Source organism: Myotis myotis, unplaced genomic scaffold (assembly GCF_014108235.1).
Source record: "Myotis myotis isolate mMyoMyo1 unplaced genomic scaffold, mMyoMyo1.p scaffold_m19_p_8, whole genome shotgun sequence".
NCBI lineage: Eukaryota > Metazoa > Chordata > Mammalia > Chiroptera > Vespertilionidae > Myotis > Myotis myotis.
Window position 1 is genome coordinate 37,371,198 of NW_023416390.1, and position 25,466 is coordinate 37,396,663.

Sequence of the window (25,466 nt, forward strand, 5' to 3'; positions counted from 1 at the left end):
CCCAGCCCCTGGCATCCACCATGCTTTCTGCTTCTATGAGTTTGACTACTCTAGATACCTCATATAAGTAGAATAATACAGTATTTTTTTATCCATTTATCTGTTGATGGATATAAGATTGCTTCACTTTTTTGGCTATTGTGAATAATACTGCTATGAACATAGATGTACAAATGTATCTCTTCAACACCCTGCTTTTAATTATTTTGTATATACACCCAGAAGTGGAATTGTCTTAGCTCTTATAATTTGAAGTGGGATTATAGATTTGTGAAAATAGTAATTTGCTTTATAAACTTTTTTTCTTTTATTATAGTTGAAGATGGGGAAGTATTTGATTTCAGAGGAATGAGATTAGATTGGTTTAGATTACAGGTAAGAATAACAATTTTCATTACCATTCTGTTAATCAAATATCTTAGTTGACATGAAAACATTACTTAACATGAAAAAAATTATTCATTGTTATATACCTACTGAAAAGACTTCTTTTGTATAACTAACCATAGTATTTAACTCACTGAAGAAATTTTTTATTAAGATATAATTGACATAACATTATATTAGTTTCAGGTTTACATATGATTCAATATATGTATATATTGGGAAATGATCACACAGTTTAGTTAACATCTATCACTACACATAGTTACCAGTTTATTTTTCTTGTGATGAGACTTTTTGAGACCTACTCTCTTAGCAACTTTCCCATATATAATCTAGTAGTCCCCTTACCTGAAGGGGATGTGTTCCAAGACTCCCAGTGGATGCTTTGAAACTGTGGATAGTACCCTATATGTACTGTTTTTTCCTATACATAAAAACCTATAATAAAGTTTAATAACTTATAAATTAGGCACCATAAAAGATTAACAATAATAAATTATAAAAATATAGCAGTTATAATTATATTGTAATAGTTATGTGAATGTCGTCTCTCAAAATACTGTATTGTACTGTACTCACCCTTCTTGTGTGATGAGAAATGATGTAGTATCTATGTGACAAGATGAAGTGAATGAAGAAGTCACTGTGATGTAGTGTTAGGCGAGTTACTTGAACACAAGCACTACAATACTGCGACAGTTGATCTGATAGCTGAGAAGGCTACTGAGACTAATGGGAAGGTACCATTTTTTGCAGTGTGGGTACACTAGACAAAGTGATGATTCACATCCCAATGGGATGATGTGAGAATTCATCATGCTACTCAGAACGGTTTGCAGTTTAAAACTTATAAATTGCTTAATTCTGGAATTTTCTATTTAATATTTTCAGAGCAGTTGACCATGGGTAACTGAAACTGCATAAAGTGAAATCGTGAATAAGGGGGGGACTGCTTCTTTTATACTACTGGAGGCCTGTTGCAGGAAGATTCCTGCAAGAACAGGGCTTCCTGAGGCCAGAGAGAAGCAGAGAAGGGAGCGAAGCCAGAGGAGGGCTTCGCTCCTTCCCATCTTCGCCACTTCGGCTCCCTCCCTTCCCCGCTGCCTTGGCTCCCTCCCGCCTCCGCCTCGGCTCCCTCCCATATCCTCTGTTTCGCCTCCCTCCCGTGTCTGCCACCTCGCTCCCTCCCTTCTCTGCCACTTCGCTCTCTCTGTGTCTGCTGCCTCAGCTCCGCTCCCGTCTCTGCTACCTCCGATCCATTCTCTTCTCTGCCACTGGGCTCCCTTTTGCAGTGCTTGGCTTCCTTCTACACTGTCTTCAGTCTTCACTGGGCGCTTGTGTATGCAAATTAACTGCCATCTTTGTTGGGTTAATTTGCATACTCTTCTGATTGGCTGGTGGGTGTAGCGAAGGTACAGTCAATTAGCATCTTTGTCTTTTATTAGTGTAGACTAGAGGCCAGGTTCATGAAATTCATGCATGGCGGGGAGGGGGGTTCCCCTCAGCTGAGCCTGCACCCTCTCCAATCTGGGACCCCTTGGGGGATGTCCGACTGCCAGACATTTCTCTCACAATCCTAGACCACTAATGGCTCCTAATTGCTTGTCTCCCTGCCTGGTCGCCCCTAACTGCCCCCCCCACCCCCCGCCGCCAGCCTGATCGCCCCTCACTGCCTCTGTGTGTCGGCCTAATCACCCCTAACTGCCCCCCCTGCTGGCCTGGTTGCCCATAACCAACCCCATCTTGCCAGCCTGGTCGCCCCCAACTCCCCCCACCGGCCTACTCGCCCCTCACTGCCCCCAGCCTAATTGCCCCCAACTGCCTGCCCTCCCTGCCGGCCGGGTTGCCCCCAACTGCACCCCCCATCCCCCCAGCGCCGGCCAGGTCGTCCCAACTGCAACCCCCTGCTGGTCTGGTCACCCCCAACTGCCCTCCCGCCGGCCTGGTCGTCCCATGCAGTCTGCTTGTTCAGTCGTTTGGTCGTCCCTCACTAACCCCCCTGCCTGCCTGGTCGTAGGCAGCCATCTTGTGAGGGCATGAGGGTTAATTTGCATATTACCTCTTTATTATATAGGATTATTAACTCTGGTCACCATACTGTACATTACTTCCTGAGGACTTATTTAACACATTGTTTGTGGGTAGTTTTTATCGTGCGCTAACAGGTGGCGTGGGCCATTTTTGCTAATTGTTTGCACAAATGGCAACATTAAGTAAAATTACGATAACTTTAGTTTACGTATTTATACGTTACCCGCATTCTACCGCTAGTCTATAAAAAACATATTAATACGTGTCCCGCGCTCTACTACACTGGTAGAACGTATAAATACGTAAAACGTGTAAACACGTTTCCCGCATACAATGTGTTAACTGGAAGTTTACCTTTTGACCACCTTCACCCATTTCACCCAATCCCAGCTCCCTGCCTATGGCAACCTCCAGTTGTCTTTATGAATTTATTTTTTTTAGATTCTCCATATAAGTGAGGTCATACAGTCTTTGTTTTTCTTTGTTTCACTTATTTCACTTAGCATAATGCATTCAGGGTTCATCCATGTTGTTGCAAAAGGCAGAATTTCTTTTTTATGGCTGACTGATATTTCAGTGTGTGCATAAACACACATTCGCGCGCATACTGCCTATTGTAAATAATGCTGCAGTGTGAACATGAGGATACTGATATCTTTTTGAGTTAGTGTTTTCATTTCCTTTGGCTAAATACCTAGAAGAGGACTTGCTGGATCATATAAGTTAGTTGTGTCTTTAATTTTTTGAGAAATCTTCATTACTGTTTTCCATGGTGGCTGTACCCATTTACAGTCTCACCAGTAATGCACAGTTTCCTTTTCTCCACATCCTCACCAACACTTATCTCTTGTGTTTTTGATAATAGCCATTCTAACAGTGTGAGGTGATAACTCATTGTGGTTTTGATTTGCATTTCCATGTGATTAGTAATGTTGAACTCATGTGATTAGTAATGGTGAACATCTTTTAATGTATCTGTTATATCTATATCTATATCTATATCTATATCTATATCTATATCTATATCTATATCTATATCTATATCTATATCTGTATATCTATACTAGGGGCCCAGTGCATTCCAATAAAACCTTATAAAATAAACAATCAACTGGATCACAGGCCATAGTTTATTATTTCCTGATCAGTTGTCTAAAACTTCATTTTTCTGAAATGCGGAATTAAATACTAATAAAGTATTGGACTTTAAATATTTTCATTTAATTTATAACTCTCACATAAATAGTTTTTGAGGCTTTTAAAATTCAAGCCTGAAATCTTTGTATGTATGTGAATTTAATGGTAGAATTTAATTGCCCCTAAATATTTCTAGTAATTATGGAAAAATGGTGGCCCAGTGTTTCTAATAACCTCATATTTAAAAAACATGTATATTAGTCTGTTATTATAAAAAGTCAAAGTATCCAGAGGTAAAGTAGAAAATGAAAGTTTGCACTTTTCCCATTCCCCAGCAGTACTCACTTTTAATAATGTCATATCCTTTTAGGTGTCCAAACATATAAATGGGATTATACTGTATATTTTGTTCTGCGACTTAAAGAATAAAATTTTTATTTGTTTAATTAAAACATGAAAATATAAGCAGTATGTGTTTGTGGAAGACATTTTAAATGACCATAGTCTCAGGAAGGGCTGGGTTCTAGGAAGAGCATACTTTTCTGGCAGTCTTAGTTCCCTTAGGTGCTTTTGCTTTTCTTAGGTTCTTTTCAACCTCAAAATACACAGGCAGTTTTCTCTCTCTTGTTCTGTGTTCTATGGCAGCATATTCTTAGAAATGGTTTATAAATCAGGCCACAAGTATTAAGTAATTTGCCTGAGGTTACAGAACTGGTTGGTGGGCGATCAGGAAGAACACTTGAAATACCGCTCTCCCAAAATATTACATGTGAATCTGTTATAGGTTATTTTCTTTCCTATTAAAGATATTTTTAGTTTTTAAAAATCTTTATTGAATTTATTGGGTAGACATTATACAGCTTTCAGGTGTACAATTCTAGAATACATTTTAATCATCAATCATTGTATTGTGTGTTCACCAACCCAGGTCAAGTCTCCTTCCATCACTATTTTTTTCCTATTAAAAATAAAGTTTAGAAATGAACATTTCTTTTTTTTTAATCTTCACCTGAGGATATTTTTCCATTGATTTTTTTTAAGAAAGAGTGGAGGAGAGAGGGAAAGACAGAGAGAAACACATTGATTGGTTGCTTCCTGCATGAGCCCCGACCAGGCCCCAGGCCAGGGAGGAGCCTGCAACCAAGGTCTGTGTCCTTGACCAGAATGGAACCTGGGACCCTTTGGTCCATAGGCCGATGCTCTATCCACTGAGCCAAAACGGCTAGGGCAGCTAATGAACATTTCTTAAGGGGGTCAAAGAGGGGAGAATGGGAGATATCTTAATACTGTCAATAATGAAAAATACATTTAAAAAAGGAACATTTCTTTGTTTTTCAAAAGCTCTGAAACAGTACAGCAGTAGAGCTTATAAAGTGAAAATAGTAGAATTGCTCAGCCAAAGGATATATACACATTAAACATTTTTAAAGTCATTGTCATAGCTTGAACTGTTTCAGTTTCCTGCTCTCAGTTTATGAGAGTACCTAGAAACATTTGGATTCAGAAAAATTTGGAGATTTAGATGCATTTTATTTATTTTTATTGCCCGGCTGGAGTGGCTTTGTGATTGAGCGTCAACCTATGAACCAGGAGGTCACAGTTCGATTCCTGGTCGGGCACATGCCTAGGATTGAGGGCTCGCTCCCCAGCGTGGGGCATGCAGGAAGCGGCTGATCAGTGATTCTCTCTCATCATTGTTTCTATCTCTCTCCCTCTCTATTTTTATTGATTTTTATCGAGAGAGGAAGGGAGAGGGAGAGAGAAAGAGAAAGATTAATGTGAGAGCAGACCATCAATTGGCAGCCTCTTGATGCCCTTCCAACCAGGGACTGAGCCTGAAACCTGGATATGTGCCCTGACCAGGAATTGAACCTGCGACCTTTGGTGCATGGGAGGATGTCTAGCCAATTGAGCCACACCAGCCAGGGCTAGATGCATTTTAAATTTTCCTTATTAAATACATCCAAGATTATTAAACTTATCCATTTTGAATGAGTCACTTGAGAGTTTTAGCTTTATTCAGTATGTTAAAATATAGAGCATTTGAGTGAGCATTAAGAATGTAGAACTATATGTCCCTGTGTACGATTTTATTTTTATACTAGAGGCCTGGTGCATGAATTCATGCACAGGTGGGGTCCCTCTGCCTGCCTGGCTGCCCCCACTATGATACGCACTGTCGCCAGGCCAGCCAATGCGGGTGCGATGAGATTGGTCGAGGGGCCCCGCCATCGCCCCGTGATCACCCCACAGGGTCAGCTGATGGGAGGGGGTTTGTGGGGGGAGACTGGGGGAAGTTGGCTGGGGGGCGGTGAGGGACAGCAGGATGTTGGCCAGCCACAGGATGTTGGCTGTGGAAGCGCACTGACCACCAGGGGGCAGCTCCTGCTTTGAATGTCTGCCCCCTGGTGGTCAGTGTGCATCGTAGCTACTGGTCCACTAGTCCTAACGGTTGCTTAGGCTTTTATATATAGAGACTAGAGGTCCGGTGCATGAAATTCATGCAAGGGAGGGATGTCCCTCAGCCTGGCCTGCGCTCTCTTGCAATCTGGGACCCCTCAGGAAGGGTCCCAAGGCCTGGCTGGCAATCAGGGCCTATTGGGGCTTTCCTTCCCCTGGCTGCCAGAAGCTGGGCCTGCCCCCGCCACTGCCACTGCTTGCCATCTGTGCGGTGCTGTTCCCCTCTTCCACCACCACCGGTCGCCTCCCTCTGTGGGCGACAGGTGTGGGGTGCAATCGCCTGGCTGGCCTGGGGCTCCCTCTGTGGGGCGATTGATCACGGGGCCTCCAGATCGATCGCCCAGCAGAGGGAGGCCCTGCCACTCAGCCAGGGTTCTGCGATTGATCGTCGCCACCCCCGTCCCCTCCATCGATCACCCCACCGGCCAGTGGCCTGGGCCTCCCTCTGCGGGGTGATCGTGGGGTGATGGCGGGGCCCCTTGACCAATATCATCGCACCGCCTTGGCTGGCCTGGCGACAGTGCATATCATAGCATGGTCTTCTGGACGGTCGTTCTGCTGTTCGGTTGATTTGCATATTATGCTTTCATTATTGTAGATAGGTTTTCAAGATATCTATAAGTACATTACCTGCTATCTGATTCTTTCTTGTATTCCATAGTTGCTTATATTCTTTTCCTAGGGCTGCCATAACAAAGAACCGCAAACTGAGTGACTTAAACAACAAAAATTTATTGTCTTATAGTTCTGGAGGCCAGAAATCTGAACTCATGGTGTCAGCAGGGTTAATTTCTTCTAAGGACTGTGAGGGAGAATCTGTTTTATGCCTTTTTCCTAGATTCTGGTGATTTGCTAGCTATCTTTGGTGTTCCTTGGCTTGTATATGCATTACTCTAATGGCATTTTTTCTGTTTCTCCTTACATAGTCTTCCTTATATGCATATGTATCTGGTCCAAATTTCTTATTTTGATAAGGACAATAGTCATAGTGGATTAGGTCCTTCTCTAATGACCTTATTTTAACTTCATTACCTCTGTAAGGACTCAGTTTCCAAATAAGGCCACACTTTGAGGTACTGGGGAATATGAGTTCAGCATACCTTTTGGGGGGACACATTTCAATCTATAACATTGCTCTTAACCATAATTGGGACACAGTCACTCAGCCCCTTTCTACTGCATAATAGACTCACTTTTTAGTGACAACAGGACAAAGCATACTAAGGAGGGAAAGAATGGGACATACAACTAAGCCAGAGAAGTCTTGTATAGGGAAAGAGGGCAAAAGTGCAAGATGGGAGATAGTGTCCAGAATTTAGGAGGTTTGTATAGATCAGCAATTTTCAACCTTTTTCATCTCATGGCACACACAAACTAATTACTAAAGTTCTGTGGCACACCAAAAAAACATTTCTTGCTGATCTGACAAAAAATATAGGTATGATTTTGATCTAGTCACACCAGATGGCTATTGTGTTGGCTTTTGTCATTAAAAAAATTTTTTTTGACATCCTAAGGGAAAGTTCAGTGCCCCTGGCCTAAAGAGTCAGTTATTGCATGTTTTAAAAATTCGTGTGGCACACTGGTTGAAAATTGCTAGTATAGAGAAAAGCTTTCTTCAAGTTGATATTGCTAGTAATGGCTAATAGAGAAAGTAACATTTTATCCAGACAGTGAAAGATGATTAGAATTTGAAGAAAACTGGCTTACATAGGAAAAGGGCAAACAGTGAGGAAAAGGCAAGTTTAAAGACTTTTTTAGTTGTAAAATATTAGTACAAAAGGAGCAGATCTTTACAAAGTGATGGTACTGATACTTATTTTAATTAATAAAATAAGTATTTTTCAATAGTGGGTGTGTTTTTTCTACATGTAGAATTACAAGGCTAAATTCATTGGTTTGTACTTTAAATTACTTTTGTTTTTTGCTGTACTTTTATAGGCATATACTAGTGTCTCTAAGGCTTCGCTTAGCCTTGCAGATCATAGAGAACTTGGAAAGATGATGAATACGATAATTTTTCATACAAAAATGGTGGATTCCTTGGTGGAAATGTTGGTGGAAACATCAGATCTCTCCATATTTTGGTATGTTATGATTATCTTTAAATCAGAATTTAAGATGTTTTAGTATCTAAAGGTATCTCTCTTGATTTTTTTAATATTAATATAATTCTTAAGACAGTTCAGCAATAATAAACTTTTTAAAAAAAATACTCACTGGAGGATATTTTTCCATTGATTTTTAGAGAGTGGAAGGGAGGGGGAGGGACAGAGAGAAACATTGATGTGAGCGAGACACATTGATTGGTTGCCTCTTGCACGTGTTCTGACCAGGACTAGGGCATAAGAATAAAGGGAATAGTGGACAACTTGCTAACAAAAAAGTTTACTTCCCTAGCTGGTTTTGCTCAGTGAATAGAGCATCGGTCTGCGGACTGAAGGGTCCCAGGTTGGATTCTGATCAGGGGCACATGACTGGATCCCTAGTAGGGGGCATGCAGGAGGCAGCTGATCAATGATCCTCTCTCATCATTGATGTTTCTATCTCTCTCTCCCTCTCTGAAATCAATAAAAAAAATTTTTAAAAACAAGTTTACCAATTTTGGATTTTATGTTTATTTTTAATTCTCTATTTAGAATAGCTCTTCTGTTGTGAATTTTTTACACTTTTTTGAGGAGGTGAAAACAGTCACTTCAAATCTGATTTAAGGCCCTCCCTCTTTCATCATTAGATTAAGCACAAAAAAAAAAAAAGTTGTAGATTAGCGTTAAATAGAGCAAATGTTGGAAATAAAATACCAACTAATTTCACTCTCTAGTATTAAATTAGACATTAATATTATGATGATATAGTGATTATTCCCTGAATTGTGTTCCATTCTCCTTTGCTTTTATCAGAGCCTCTTTAGTTATACTTAGTAGTTTATAAGTTTTATCCTTTTCTTTTTCCCCTCATTGTATGGTCCTTGAAGGAGGATCATGTTTTATTTCCATAGTGTCTAACATAGTAGGTATTTAATAAATGTTTGAATGAATATATGAATTTGATGATGAGGCCAGGATTCAAACGCAAGTATTCTGGCTCCATAGCTATACAATATCAACTCTATTTCTGCTTCTTGGCCTTTATTCCTTTAGGGAAGTTTATTGGAATAACCTAGTATGTCCCTTTATTTCTAAAATGCTGAGATAATCCCAGTGGATAATGATAGTAGTTACTATGTATTGACTAGCTGTCATTATGAAAAGCTTTTCATTGCTTTTATTTTGGAAAATAACTCAGTTCATACTGATTTTGGCAGTTTGTTAGGGTGGCTTAATTAGCAGTATTGCAGAAGAAATCCAGGGAAGGCATCAGGAGTCTCTTAAAGAACCAAAAAACCCTCAAACCACAGTATATCACGTGTCAAATTTACAAAAATTTTTAAGGTTATTTGGAAATGTATATTATTGTCAGTCCCAAAGGCTTCCTTGGGAAGAAAATAGAACACTTTATATTTACACTAGAGGCCTAGTGCACAGATTTGTGGGGTCCCTCGGCCTAACCTGCGCCCTCTCGTAATCTGGGACCCCTTGGGGGATGTTGGAGAGCTGGTTTTGGCTTGGTTTCGGCTCAATACATGCAGACCAGATCGAGGAACCCCACCGGTGCACAAATCCATGCACCAGGACTCTAGTATGCATATAAGATCTTTGGTTAGTCTCTTCCTGCCTTCCCCCCTCCCCCCTTCCCTCTGAGATTCATCAGTCTGTTCCATGTTTCCATGCCTGTGGTTTCCACTCCTACATTGAGCGCCTGCCCCCTGGTGGTCAGTGTGCATCATAGCTACTGGGTGGTCGGCTGGTCGCTTAGGCTTTTATATATATAGATATATATTTTGAGCTACAGAAAGGTTTCTAGTGTATAAGAAAGATACAACAATTAGAAAGTCATATATTCATATAATATATGTATGGTTTATTTTCTGTTTAGGTTTTTTAAAATTTGTAATATATCACACAAATAATATTTTTATTACTCTGGAGTGATTATCAGTGTGTAATAGTTACTCTTTGGAAAAATAACTATTCTTTAAGGGAATAATGCTACCAATTGGTGACTTTCATTCACTTGAATCAAATTAACTATAAGGTACTATATCATGAAAATTTTAACTATAACAGTTGATTCTAATTTTTAATTTGTTTTCTTATATAGTTTTTATAGTCGTGCTTTTGAGAAGATGTTTCAACAGTGTTTGGAGTTACCCTCTCAGTCAAGATACTCAATTGCATTTCCACTGCTTTGCACTCATTTTATGAGTTGCACACATGAACTGTGTCCAGAAGAGGTAATTTCAGGGTCCTACTCTGATTTATATGGTATGCAGAATAAACTAAACCTAACATGTAGCTGACCAAATGCTCACAAAGTCATGGATACCTAATTTAGCTTCCCATCTAATGCATCTAAGAATCAGAGAATACTTGAATAGGTACTTGATATAGATATAATAGATATTTTAATAGATGGATAAGTATTTATAAGAATATATCATAAGGTCACTTGAAATTACCTTTATTAAAGTAAATGGTGGGTCAGGTATTAATACGTATGCTAAAAATATATACAGTAACTGATTTTGTATGCTTACTTTCTTAGGTTACTTTGGAAAGACTTGCAAATTAAAAAAATATTTTTATTTTTATTGATTTCAGAGAGGGAGAGGGAAATAGAAACATCAATGAGAGAGAATCATTGATCGGCTGCTTCCTGTATGCCCCACATTGGGGATCGAGCCTGCAACCTGGGCATGTACCCACTGAGTCATGCTAGCTAGGCAAAACTTGCAAATTGAATGCACAGATTAGTGACTAAACATAAACATGTCAAATATGAATTTTACTGACTTACCAATACAATGAATATAGTAAAATCTAAATTTGCTGGTATTTGTAAGACATACACATGCTAGCATGCAGGCACAGAAAATTATTGAATAATTGAACTAATCAGTTTTATTGATGCCAAATATTTATCAAAAATGTACTCAGTATTTTTGATAGATACTGATGTTCCTTCTAATGTTTAAGGAACAAGTATCACTGTTTAAATGTAGTAAGAATATATATTAATATTAAATAGTATATTTCTGTATAATTTAATTAGTATTGAGTCTCTTTACTTAAAACTATAGAACTTGTAGAAGAGAAACTTACAGATAGCAGTAGCATTATTAATATTTTTAAGCATTAGGTAACATCTGTTGCAGAATCCATTGGAATGAGAGAGAGATTAGCCTACAGAAGTTTATTAGGGAGTGCTTTTAGGATTAGTAACTCTGAGGATATTAATACCCAATTTTAATAGATTTATAGTTTTTAGATTTAATAGCTTTCCCCCAAGCTTTATTTACCTAAGGTATACTATTAAATTTTTCTTCACCATAATCTTTTTCATTAAATTACCCATGAAGTCCGCCAATTTTATTTGTGTAGTATCATTTCTTGAATACATCCTCTACTTTCCGTTGCTTTTGTCACTATTGTAGTTCTTTATATGTACTGTTGAATAGTTTTCCTGCCTTTAAGTCTGCCTAGTACAGTGCCACCAGATGATTCCTTCTTAAAGAATCATCAGTGGTTCTTAATTGCATATGAAGAAAGTAAAAATTCTCAGGCATTTAAAATCCTCAACAATTTGATCTTTACCCCCTTCTTTTTATTGTCATTAAAAATTTTTGTGTTTAAAAAATGCATGTATATCTAACATCAAACTTTGCTATTTTAATTATTTTTAAATGTACAGTTCAGTGGCATTAATTACCTTCACAGTATTGTGCAGCCATCACCACTACCCATTTTCAAAACTCATCACCCCGAGCAAAAACTCTGGAACCATTAAGCAGTAATTCCTCATCCCTCCTACCATTGGTATATCCTAGTCTACTGTCTATCTCTTTGAATCTGCCTATTTTAGATCATTCATATAAGTGGTATCAGAATGTTTGTCCTTTTGTTTCTTACTGAGCATAATGTTTCAAGACTCATCCATGTTATAGCACATATCAGAACTTGCTTTTTTATGGCTGAATAATAATCTATTCTATGTGTTTACCACATTTTGTTTATCCACTCATCTGGATGGACTCTACCCTCGTTTTATCATACACTTTCCACTTCCTATGAACTATAACTAGTCCACCTTATGCAAAGCACACTAATTGTCTACTTTTTAGCCTTTTAAAGGTTTTTCCTAACACATAAAATTCATTTCATTGCACCCTTACCCCTTGTACTCTTACCTTTTTCTCAGTGGTCAGCTTAAACCCCACCTCTTCCAAAATATTTGTAGCATTTTTCTAGTTAGAATTTGTCCCTCCTTTTCCATATTTTCATAGCATTTTATATCGTAATATCTATCATTATCTACTTTATATCATAATGTTTCTGCTTCATTTAGTTGGTAAAGTTATAGTTCCTAAATAGGATAATACTCAATTCTTATTAAATAATTATAACAAGTAATTAATAATGTGTTTATATTTATATAGAAGCATGCAATTTGTACAACATTCTCCCATCCTTTTTTGCATTTGATTGCTATGACATAGTGGCAACAATACTGCTGGTAATCATTCTTAGTTTACAGATGAAGAAAGTCTCCCTATAGTCATGTAGCTAGTCAGTGTCACTGTTCTATTTTCCATTTAGCTAATTTGTTAAAGACTGTTATTTCCCATCTGCCTTGTTAAATGCTGTGAATGAAAGATGCAAAGACACAGTCTCTACCCTAGACCAGTGGTCGGCAAACTCATTAGTCAACAGAGCCAAATATCAACAGTACAACGATTGAAATTTCTTTTGAGAGCCAATTTTTTTAAACTTAAACTATATAGGTAGGTACATTGTTATTAATTAGTGTACTCCTAAGGTTTAGGAAGAGCCACACTCAAGGGGCCAAAGAGCCGCAGTTCGCCTTCGCCGACCATGGCCCTAGACCAGGGGTGGGCACACTTTTTGACTCGAGGGCCACAATGGGTTCTTAAACTAGACCGGAGGGCCGGAACAAAAGCATGGATGGAGTGTTTGTGTGAACTAATATAAATTCAAAGTAAACATCATTACATAAAAGGGTATGGTCTTTTTTTTTCAATAGTTTTATTCATTTCAAACGGGCCGAATCCGGCCGGGCCGTAGTTTGCCCACGGCTGCCCTAGACCAATCCATGGTCTGATGATCTGTGCTGTGGTAGAAATATACATGAGGCACTGTGGGAGCATTGGGGAAATTCACCTCAGGGTGAGGACAGAGTAAGTTGATGTGCATAGTTCTCAGTGCAGTCTGGCTTTATAATTTTAGTTTTAGCCTTTGAATTTATTTACATCAGAGGCATTATAGAAAAAGCCTCCAGAACAGTTTCTTAATGCTGAAACCTCATTTTGAGTTGGAATACTTAAAATAAATTTGCAGAAAGATACTATCTTTTGAACTAGATTTGAAATTTACACCCTGCTGGGTCAGCAGGAGCCCGGGATAATAGCATCCAGTACTAAAGGAAAACTAGTAATTGTGTTGCTCTATCTGTACTATCCAGTATATTAGTTCACTCATCTTTTCCGTCTCATTGTTTAAAAATCCTTCATATGCTGATGTCTCCCAAATTTGTATTTTCAGCCCAGTCCTGTACCTTTAGTTGTAAATTTTTAAAAATATTCTGTTGCAATTTAGGCATTTTTAGCTATGTAAAATGTAACATGTACAGAAGATAACTGTTGCTCTTGGACATGTTGCCTCACCCTCAACCTTGGAGCGTTTTCTGTCTTTGGCTTTATCTTTATATATATATCCAAACTCCTACCTCTTCTCCCCATGCTCAAGCCACATCATCTTTTGTCTGGATTATTGTTGTAGTCTGCTAAGGTCCCTGTGTTTCTGCCATTGTCCTAAAGTCTCTTCTCAGCACTGCAGCTAGAGGCAGAGGGCAGATCATAGAGAAACTTGTGACATGTTAAGAAATATATTGGTTTTGTTTTTCAGTCTCAGTATTTCTTAGCCATTGAAGGGGAGTAGTGAGATCAGACCTGTGTCTTAAATAAGTTAGTCTAGTAAAGCAATGCTAGTTCAGTGTTCTTTTTTTCAGGAAGAAGTAATAGTGAGAGATACAGTTTATCTTTCAGGAGTCAGAATTTGCTTAAACAGGGCTGTAACTATAATTGGAAATCTCTCCTTATGTAAGTGAATCAATATTTAATTGTATCTGGCTTCTACATCCCCTTTAAAGTTTTAAAGGGCATCTTAAAATACATTTTAAGGTATCCTGATAGATTTAGGAACAGTTATTTTGCATGTTGAAATATTTTACATTCTTTTATACTATCTTACATTTATTCTAGCAGCACAGAAGTAATGTATGTAATAATCTTGAACCCCCACTCCTTATTGTAGAATAGACTTTAATCTTATTTTCTGTGTTTATTTAAAAAGTGTTTTATTTCAAACTACTTTTTGGTAACTATTATTATTATTCTGCTTTTTAACAGCGACATCATATTGGAGATCGAAGTCTTTCCTTATGTAACATGTTTCTGGATGAAATGGCTAAACAAGCTCGAAATCTTATCACTGATATTTGCACAGAACAGTGTACTCTGAGTGACCAGGTAATAATTTAAATGTTTCCTTACAGATAGGAAATTTGTATATGAAAGCAAGAAAATGATCTGTTAGCCAGTTATTTTTTTTTTCTTATTCTCAGACTCTTACTAAATCTCATTACCTCTTGTGAAGCTCCATTATTAGATAGTTTTTTAAATATTACCATTATCTTTAAGATTACTTACACTATAAAATCCAACCTCTAGGTTGGCATTTAATTCCCTTCCTGATAGTTCAAACTACTCTGTCCTGTCTGTACTTCATCACCTAGGAATTCTCACTAGATTCTGAACACATTTTATGTCCTAACATAATTTTGTTCTTCGTAGGCCATTTTCCTTCCAGTAAAATTTTTCATTTATCCTGTAAACTGCAGTCTTTATATAACTTCCTCTATGAAGTCTTTCTTCACACAATATTTACCTATTTCTGTTTTCCACTAAGCTTAGACTCCCGAAGCTAGGTAAATTCTACTTTTTATTTATATCTCTTTTCTTAGTGCTAGCATGATATTTCTTACATAGACTGGATTCAGTTAAGGTTCATCTGAATAAGTAATGTGTTTTCAAAGTAATTGGTGTAATGTAACATTTTATTCTTTTTAAATTTAGTTGCTGCCCAAGCATTGTGCCAAAACCATTAGTCAGGCAGTGAATAAGAAGTCAAAAAAACAAACTGGTAAAAAAGGGGAACCTGAAAGGGAAAAACCTGGAGTTGAGAGCATGAGGAAAAACAGGCTGGTAGTGACCAAGTAAGCCATCCACTTTTATTATATATACTTTTGCTAAGGTTTATTTTTTCAGTTTATTTTTGTATGGCATTAGTATTGACGAAATGCTAGTAATTGTAAATTCTCCATTTCCCAGTCATTAATTTTTTTCACCTTTGTGGACTTGATTAACCATTTAGTGCTTATTTCATCTAAAAATACAGATTTTGGAGTTTTGAAGAAAATAGATGTAATAGATGATAATTGTCTTGTCTTTGTGTACAGAATACTAAAGGCCAGGAATCTAAAAATTTAGGGGTGCACTTTTATTTTCATTGTATTTAAAATAAGATATCTGAGACTTTATTTTGGCATATGGTGTGTTTGACTGATAACATTAGTTTAAAATGGATATATCAGTATAGGTAGATTTAGGGCTGTTTGCTTACCTGGAGAAAGAGGCATAGGTGGGCAATAATGGGTGAATATTTTTTTGCTTAAAGTAAATTTCTTACTACTTGCTTCCTACATTGAGCAAGCTATTTGTCATTTTGTAGACAACTTTCTTCCTCCACAACAGAAAGTACAATAGAAGTTGGAAATTATTATCTTTATGAGTGTGGAATAAGCTCTTTTTTGTGTATTAAGTCATTATCATCTGAAGATAGAAATGAATGTTGCTTATCTTTAGAAAATTGCTCTCATGTGTTGAGATTTTGAACTTTGTTTAGGAGAGAAATTGAACTCTATAATTATTATCCCCAAATAAGATCTCACATGTTTATAAAATTAATTTTGTATTGTTATGATAAAATGTTGAACATTTTGTTTGTTGTTTATTAATATTTTTTCAGCCTTGATAAATTGCACACTGCACTTTCTGAGTTGTGTTTCTCTATAAATTATGTACCAAACATGGTGGTTTGGGAACATACCTTTACCCCGCGAGAATATTTGACTTCTCACCTGGAAATCCGCTTTACTAAGTAAGAAAAAACATTAACTATTTTTGCTTGTTTGTTCATTTAATGAGTTTGTTATATTTATTCTTCATACCCACACAGTATTTCCTTTTATGACGAAAAGCATTAGTAGAATTGGTGTAATATGAAGAATAATGATCTGGGAAGTATGAAAATACTGAACTGGGAATTACTTAAATTACTCCAATTCTTGTCCCATACTTGCTGTTATTAACCAGTTGTAACATTGGACAAGCCACTTAATCTCAGTGAGCCTTAGTTTCCTTATAAGCAAGATGAGAAAACTGGAGCTAATCAGTGTATTTCAACTGTCAGGTGGCAATCCTGTGGGGTCATGAAATCAGATTACGAGGTTATAATAAATATTTAAAGAAAGAAAGAAGAGGAAGGAAGGAAAGAAAGAAGTAGAAAAAAATTAGTGCATTGAATGTAGTAAGTATAAGTATTGTGTCATGACACTTTTCAGTTATGTATGTACACATGAGTGTACTGAGTTGTGATGCTGGATACATACCTTACAAGGGGTCAAATTTAAATGTTCAAAAACTTCAGGACTAGATGAACTCAAGTCTATTCTGGATTCAGATGTGTGCTGTTAGGCCAATAGATCTAGACTCTTGAGGCACTTAGTTCTAATTATATTTTTATAGGTTATATATAATGTTTCTTGAAATGATATTGCATGTGATAAGTCAGAAACCTTTCAACTTTATAAATGTTTCTTAATCCTTTTTGTAAAATTACAACTTTATTAAAGAAAATATTGATTGATTGGACAAGTTTGTCTTGAAGGCCTTAAAGCTATTTATAAAACATTTTGCCAAAGATTTTTAAAAAATCTGTAGTCATTAACAAGTAGTCTTTGTACCTTATGTTTAACATTGTGTTAAGTACTATGAGTAGTAATGAAACATGAAGCTTAGAGCTATAGTTGAGAATTCTACGATTATAGAATAAAATAGGAGAATGTATACATGGGCACTAAATTGAATGTTAAGTCATCAATTGACTAGAGAAGAGTCTGGTCTGGAACTAAGACTGTCTTTTGCTGTCCTTTAGTAAGGCAGGCATCCTGACCGTAAAACTCAGAAGGCTCTAGTATTTAAGACAAAGGGAAATTATGCCCGTTGGTATTTATTATTCTTAACTACCAAGGTGGGTAGAGTGGTGAAAGGTAGGATTCAGTTTACAGCTCCCATGTTTTCCTTCTGTAAATATGTAGTCTGGCCCATTAATCCACAGAGGAGCAGATACTCTTTTTACCAAACATCTATCTCCTTAGTGGTCAAGATCAAAACAAGGCTGTAAACTTGTTTACCTAGGAAAGGTTTTTATGCCACCATGTATAGCTTGTATTAGTTGATGATTTTAGTTAACATTTGAGCACAATCTTAGGACTTAGGGGCCATATGCATGGATAGCATTTTTGTCTTGAGTTGATTTCCTTGGATGGTTTCTAGCAATGAGGTTTGTCTTGTTATAATGTATGATGTCAAAGGGATTTATCCTTAAATCATTTTATTACTGATGTCTTTAGAATTTTTAAAATCACTTGCATTGCCATTTCATTGTAATTTTTAGGTAGTCATTGTTTTTTTAGATTGTTTCTTTGGAAGATAATGATAGTAATTTCATGGCTTTGTGACAATTTGTATTTAAAATTTTATTGCTTATTTGATACTAAAGATTAGTAGGTTGAATGACCTATATTTATAAATGCAGAAGTCAGAACTCTTTTCTTCTTTTTTTTTTTTTTAACTTCAGGTCAATTGTTGGAATGACTATGTATAATCAAGCCACACAAGAAATTGCAAAACCATCAGAGCTTCTAACAAGTGTAAGAGCATATATGACTGTACTGCAGTCGATAGAAAACTATGTGCAAATTGATATCACAAGAGTATTTAATAATGTTCTTCTTCAGCAAACACAACATTTAGACAGTCATGGAGAGCCAACCATTACAAGTCTATACACAAATTGGTAAGGAACACATTTGGAAATTTGGATTGAGACAATGTTTCTTTGTAATGAACTACTTTGGAAAGTTTTTTTTTTTTTATGGATAAGTGCTCATTCATGTTATCAGCCAACTTAAAATTATATTCAGGAATATATACCATAATACATTTTGAATTAAATAGTTTTTCCTGGTTATAAATTTACTTTTCTCCTTAGGTATTTGGAAACTTTATTAAGACAAGTCAGCAATGGTCATATAGCTTATTTCCCTGCAATGAAAGCATTTGTGAACTTACCTACAGAAAATGAATTAACATTCAATGCAGAGGAATATTCTGACATATCAGGTGAATAATACTATGACATGTTTTAGAGAATGAAGAAATGATTCTTTGGCTTTTGATTCTGTTATGACTTTTCATTCAGTTATATGCACAGTTCTACATTATATCTCAGACTTACCTTTGCATTTGTGTTTTTTGTTTGTTTGTTTGTTTTTACTCTAAAGACTTCTCAGGAGTAATTTGCTTCTATAATGTAATGTCTCAATATGTTAATGTTTATTTTTTAAAAGTATTTGCTGTGTCAAAGTATAAAAGTAATTGCATTTCCTTTCAGAAATGAGGTCATTATCAGAACTGCTAGGCCCATATGGTATGAAGTTCCTAAGTGAAAGCCTTATGTGGCATATTTCATCACAAGTTGCTGAACTTAAGGTAATATAGTCTTTATTAATTTTAGCTTATAAAAATGAATTCCTAAAAAACATTTCAAGAAATGAGCAGCAAGCCTAGAATGTTAATTTCTTTAACCTGACATGAAAGTTCTCATATGTAAGTGAAATTATAGCACTAGCATGGTCTTTTTATTTTTAAGGTCTTGAAGTACTTTTTAAAAATATATGTTTATTGATTTCAAAGAGGAAGGGAGAGAGATAGAAACATCAGTGATGAGAAAGAATCATTGATTGGCTGTGTTCTACACGCCCCGTGCTGGGGATCGAGCCTGCAACCTGGGCATATGCCCTGACTGGGAATTGAACCATGACCTCTTGGTTCATAGGTTAATGCTCAACCATTGAGCCACGCTGGCTGGGCCTAGCATGGTCTTTTAATATCATCTTTGTTTTGTTCTGTTTTACAAATAGTAACCTGATTTATTGAAAATTGAGCAAACATAGGATAAGTCAATTCCTGCAAGTTTGATAACTATTTTGCTGAGCGAATAAAATAGACGGCAAGAGTCAGTGTGACTAAAAAGAGAGGCAGTATTATCCAGTAGTTAAGGACTCAAGCTTTCAAGTCTGGCTATCCTGAAATTCAATCCTGTCAGTCGTGTGCTTTGACTTTGGGCAAAGTTTAAACTTACAAAACTTTTACTTTGCAAGAATTATATGAGCTAATTAATACATGTCAATTGCTTGAATACTTAGCATGCTGCCTGACTCACAATAAGTACTGAATAAATATTATTTTGGTATTCATCATGTCATTATTCTCTATTGTTATTTTTTAAAGGAATGTTTTACAATTCTTATATAGAAGTCAGCTTTTAGATACTTTATATTGTGGGTTTTAAATACACAGACTTTATACTTAATATGGTTTTAAATATACAAACATTGCGATGCTAGTTTCATTTTTTTACAAGCAATGTTTCTCATTTATTAGACTCATTCCCTTGTAAATACATTATCTCTTTTCTATGTTGTTGTTCTCAGGTAACAAATTTCTAATTTTCAGTTTACTTTCTTTGTTCCTTTTAGTATGAGATAATAGAAGAATTGTGGTCCAGTAATTTTACTTTTGCCAATTATTTTCTAGTTCAACTGAATAAATAGGTACTTCCAGAATTGTTAGCATTTTTAGTGCTTCTTTGCCATTAATGATAGTGGCTTGAGTATTGTGATGAAGTAATAAAAATTAGCCTATTTAGATCTCTCTGTATTCCTATCTGTGAGAGTTCAAAGGCATCAATGTCCTTAGCAGTCCTAGAGGCCTCTGTAGGATCCGGCCTTTCACTTTTCCGGACCTTCTTTACTCCTCCAGCCCACTTGGCCTGCTTGTTGTGTCACCTCAGATACTCTTCACAGAGATAATGCCTTAGATTGCCTTCTCATAACATTCCTGTATTTTTCAAATGTCATCATATCAGAATATCCTTCCTGGACTACACTTTTAAAAATAGCAATCACTTTTTATTCTCTTTATCCAATTTTACGTGTATCTTACTTGTAACCTCCCTTATGTATTTGCTAATGCCCGTCTCACTAGAGTAAAAACTTTATTTAATTCTCCTAAAACCTCGGTGCTAAATTAGTTTTCAACACATTGTAAATTTACCAACACATTGGTAAATATTTGTTGGATGCATAAGTAAAAATAGCTATCTTTCTGACTCTTTACTTTGTTCTAGGACTTTTTTAAACTTTAAACATACATATTATTAACTCCTTTAAATCATTGAAACTGGAATTGTCCCTGTTTTACAAATTAGAAAAGTGAGACCAAGAATGATTAACTTGTCCAGGCTCACATGCTTAAAGTGGTGAAACTAAAGTTTGAACCTATATAGTCTTATCTAGCCCTAGAGCTTTACACTGGCAGGGCTGCTGTACTGTCTTAGAAACGAAAGGGTTCTAAGCAGTCATCTAACCCACGCTTATCTGATGCAGGAACATATATTACATTTTCCTAGCTGAATGATCTGGTCTTTTTGAAAATGAAGCAGCCTGGTCAATCACGGTATCTAAATAGTAATTAAAATTCTTTTTTATTTATTAATTTGAGAGAGAGAGAAACATTGATTTGTTGTTCCACTTATTTGTGCTTTCATTGGTTGATTCTTGTATGTGCCCTGACCAGGATTGAACCCACAACTTTGGTGTGTGGTTAATGTGCTCTATCTAACCAAATGAGTTACCTGGCAAGGGCTAAATAGTAATTTTTGATTGGTCCTTATTCTTACATCCAGAGGCAGAGACTACCTTTGACAAAATCACAATTTACATGTTTAAAAACTTTTGTTGTGAATGCACACCTGCCCACCCACTCTCCCCTACTTGTGCCACTCCCGCAGCATCAGCATATACCAGCAGTGCCATCGCCCAGGCTGACATGCTATGGACCTTTCAGTTCTGGGTTGTCTCCTGGCAGAATTGCTGGAGAGATTGAGAGAGAGAATTCTCTATATTTAACCAGCAAATTTTTGAAAATGGATCAAAGGATATGAACATTTAAAAGTTTTCTTAATATTATCAAATATCTCTCTGAAGATATTGTACCCATACTTACATTAGAGCATGATGACACCTCTAACAGCATTTTAGTCTGTTTGAAATTAGTGCATAAAATGTTTTAGGGGGAATTAAAATTTTTAAAAATCATTCTATAATTTCTTAGCTTTTATTTTCTAAATTGACATAAACTAAATATTATGTGCCTACATCTTCTTCATCTTCTGGATGGTTTTAATTGTTGTAGCTGAGGACCTTTTTGTTTCAAACAGTAAAGTTGTGTGCCAATAAGAAAGGAGAGCTTTATATTTAATGGTTGTGAATAAATCATGTGTCAGACATAGTCAACACTATGCATGTGTACTTGTGGTAAAACATGTTTATTACTTTCTGGAGAAGAAAACAACCAGTCTTCTTTCTACTAAAATTCTTGGGGTGTTTCATTTGGAGTTGTGCCCGTTGAGTCAATTTATTCTTCCAGCCTTGCCAAAAGAATTGTTTTGGCATTTTACAGATGAGTTCTTTTAGTTCTTCACAGAGCCCTAGTAGATTTTTTTTTCAAATGAAGTAGGAAATTGAAATAAGAATTGTGTCAAGCAAGACTTTAACTTTCTTTTTTTTTTTTTTACAGGAAACCTTTTTTTCTTTTTAGTATTCTTGATTGGTTTCACGTGATTTGTTTCAGTTCATTTTAAACCATTTAGTTCAGTGATGGTGAACCTATGACACACGTGTCAAGAGGTGACACACGAACTCATTTTTTTGGTTGATTTTTCTTTGTTAAATGGCATTTAAATATATAAAATAAATATCAAAAATATAAGTCTTTGTTTTACTATGGTTGCAAATATCAAAAAATTTCTATATGTGACACGGCACCAGAGTTAAGTTAGGGTTTTTCAAAATGCTGACATGCCGAGCTCAAAAGGTTCGCCATCACTGATTTAGTTGGTAATTCCTAGTATTACTTCCAGTGTTCAGTTCATTCACCAGTGATATTAATCAATGCCTTTAAATAATTTTCCCCAGATCGTCATCAGCAGCATTACTTGGCACTTGTTAAACATGCACCTTTTTTGGTTCTATTTCAGACCTGCTGATTCAGAACGTGTGGTGCTGGGACCCAGCAATATCAGTTTTAGTTAATAAAGTTCTCCAGATCATTCTGATGTACACTGAAGATCGGAAACCATTTCTTTAGTGTTTAAGGGGCTGGATTTTTAAATCAAACATGCCTATATTCAGATTCCAAATTTTGCCACTTAAAATCTTTGCCACTTTGGGCAAGTTATGTAACTTCTCTGAGCCTTAGTTTCCTCTGTTGTAAAATTGGAATATCCTCTCCCTCATTTGGATCCAAGTAAATGAGGTTATTTGTAAATTGCCTCGTACAGGAGCTTAAAAATGATTACAGTATTCTTACTATTAAATATATACTGTAATTTATTAATTCTAAAACAATTATCCTATATTTCTGAAATTGTATGCATCTTATAGTCAGCTAATTAGAAAACATTGAAGTTTAATTGGTAGTGTTGTTTTTCTTAGTGGCACATAAGGTAATGGTGAATTAAAATTCAGTGGTGTCTTTGATTCACTGATGTGATATTATGTTCAAGGTGCATAAGTAGTGTCAGGATTGGGTATGTAGTTTGAACATATATTGATTGAATCGAGTTTTAGAATGAGACAAGTATGGTATTGGCCCCAGAAAGAGCAGGCATTCTGATCAGAGACTATAGAACTTGAATTTAGCACATAAATGTGACTGAAGCAGAACATTTCGTTGGGAGCATAAAGAGAAATAATCTGAAGTAATATCAAGAAACCTAAACCAAATGCATATGAGTATAGGAAAAATGAGTTTTATAGATTTTCTGTATAGTTTTTCTTGCTCCCCTTAAATCAGATGTCATTAGCCCTTGGCTTGTAACAAAACCACTATGGCACTTTAACAGTATGCTTGCTATATCTTTGCAGCTAGACCTGCTGAATTGAAATATGCAGGGATAGAGCCTGGATATATGTATTTACAATTACATATTTCAAAATCCAGACTTCATCCCTGCATATTTCAAATACATACATCTAAGCTTTACAAATACATATATCTGTTATTTTTCAAATTAATTACATTTGTCTTAGTTGTAATTTTTAAATTAAATTACTTTCCAGTGTTTCGTTTAAGCAAAACATCCTTTAATGAGATTTTCTTGAATAGTTATCCTTCACTCCCTTCCCTTATTAATATCCCTTCTTTCTTTCTATTCTCCTTCCTTTTCTCTCTCGATGGTCTATGAAAGAGAAGGTACATAGTTGACACTTCCATTTGATAATTTGTGTTGGAAACTATTGCTTTATTATAATCTCCTTGAAGTGGGACCATACCCTAACAAGTTATTGTCCTTCTGATTGTATATATCCATCAATGAACTCTAGGCTGTCTTCGGTCAGTTGTTGTTTTGGTGGAGTTTATTGCTCATTATATCCACTTCCGTGTCTGCTTTTTATTATTGATGCTGTTCTGTGTCTAAGGATAAGATAACCCTTTATCCTCCTACTTATCTTTATGGCTTTTTTCCTGAACTCCTCTTCCTGAATTTGCAAACTGAAGAAAACATTAAGCCTGTGTAAATAATTTTAAGATTCCTTTATTAAAACAACAACAAAAATATATAGTATAGTGCATCTGGATTTCATGAATTGTATTTCCCACATGCCAGATTGTAATATCCAAGCATGCTCTTATCTCATTAACACAAGGAGATCTATGCCTGACCTGGGATCTTTCTCTTTTTTAGAAACTTGTGGTGGAGAATGTTGATGTGCTAACACAAATGAGGACCAGCTTTGACAAACCAGACCAGATGGCTGCACTCTTTAAAAGATTATCATGTGGGTAACTTCTGATACTTTTTAGAAGCATTAAGAAGACCAAAGTATTTAGCTTTTGCTTAAAATTTGTAAACATAAAATAGTAATAAATTATGAATAAGTACTCTTTAGCTTATGAAGAGAACTGGAAAATTTTTCAAAGGATCCATTTAAGTATCTGTTTCACAATTTTTTTACTGTATTCTTAGTACCATGTGTCAAATATTTTGAATATTAACAGTTAGTTCATGAACCCATTAAATTGAATACAGCAAATCTATATTAATTTGGATTAAAGAAGAATTAACTTTTGAGTCTGTCACTTTCTAAAAATCAATCTGATTGAGGTACACTTTACATAAAATAGATGCACACACTTAAGTGAACTGTGTGATGGATTGTGATAAATGCATACATCCATGTAGTCACTATTGTAATCAAGACGTAGAGCAGTCCCGCCACCTCAGAGTCTCCTCATGTCCCTGTATAGTCAATGTCCATCCCAGCCCCCAATACAGAGGACTTACCTGATTTCTACCACACTATAGATTAAATATGCTGTTCTAGAATTTTATATAAACTAAGTCATAACTCTTTTTGTGTCTGACTTTAGCATATTTTTGAGATTTACACACCTGTGTTAAGTGAATCAGTAATTTGTTCCTTTTTATTGCTAACTAGTATTCGTTGCATGAAAACCTGGGCCTACACCTTAAAAAAAAATCCTTTTCAATGTCTTTTTGACAGTTGACATTGAGTTTTTTGTGGAAGGTATATTGTGAAATAAGAGTGAATCTTAAATATTTAATAATGTATGTTTAGCCCGATAACTTCTTTAGATGCACTTGAATTAATTTTATTTTCACCTGCTTTTTGTACATGAACTTAAAGTTATAATTATAAACTATTTTATTTATTTATTTTTTTTAAAAATATATTTTATTGATTTTTTACAGAGAGGAAGGGAGAGAGATAGAAAGTTAGAAACATCGATGAGAGAGAAACATCGATCAGCTGCCTCCTGCACATCTCCTACTGGGGATGTGCCC

General features: G+C 35.9%; 1 protein-coding gene across 3 annotated transcripts in view; it reads left to right on the forward strand.

The window, feature by feature from the left end:
* The window catches only part of NCKAP1 (NCK associated protein 1), a 97,777-nt gene that overhangs the window by 57,259 nt on the left and 15,052 nt on the right, over positions 1-25,466 (forward strand). For 2 of the 3 annotated variants that reach the window (XM_036320740.1, XM_036320741.1), the window contains 10 exons: positions 317-375; positions 7,957-8,102; positions 10,216-10,348; positions 14,540-14,659; positions 15,266-15,405; positions 16,218-16,349; positions 18,111-18,329; positions 18,525-18,655; positions 18,927-19,024; positions 24,345-24,438. In XM_036320740.1, coding sequence (XP_036176633.1) covers positions 317-375; positions 7,957-8,102; positions 10,216-10,348; positions 14,540-14,659; positions 15,266-15,405; positions 16,218-16,349; positions 18,111-18,329; positions 18,525-18,655; positions 18,927-19,024; positions 24,345-24,438 — 1,272 coding nt within the window. The remainder of the gene's footprint in view (positions 1-316; positions 376-7,956; positions 8,103-10,215; positions 10,349-14,539; positions 14,660-15,265; positions 15,406-16,217; positions 16,350-18,110; positions 18,330-18,524; positions 18,656-18,926; positions 19,025-24,344; positions 24,439-25,466) is intronic. The other variant, XM_036320742.1, reaches the window with a different exon arrangement.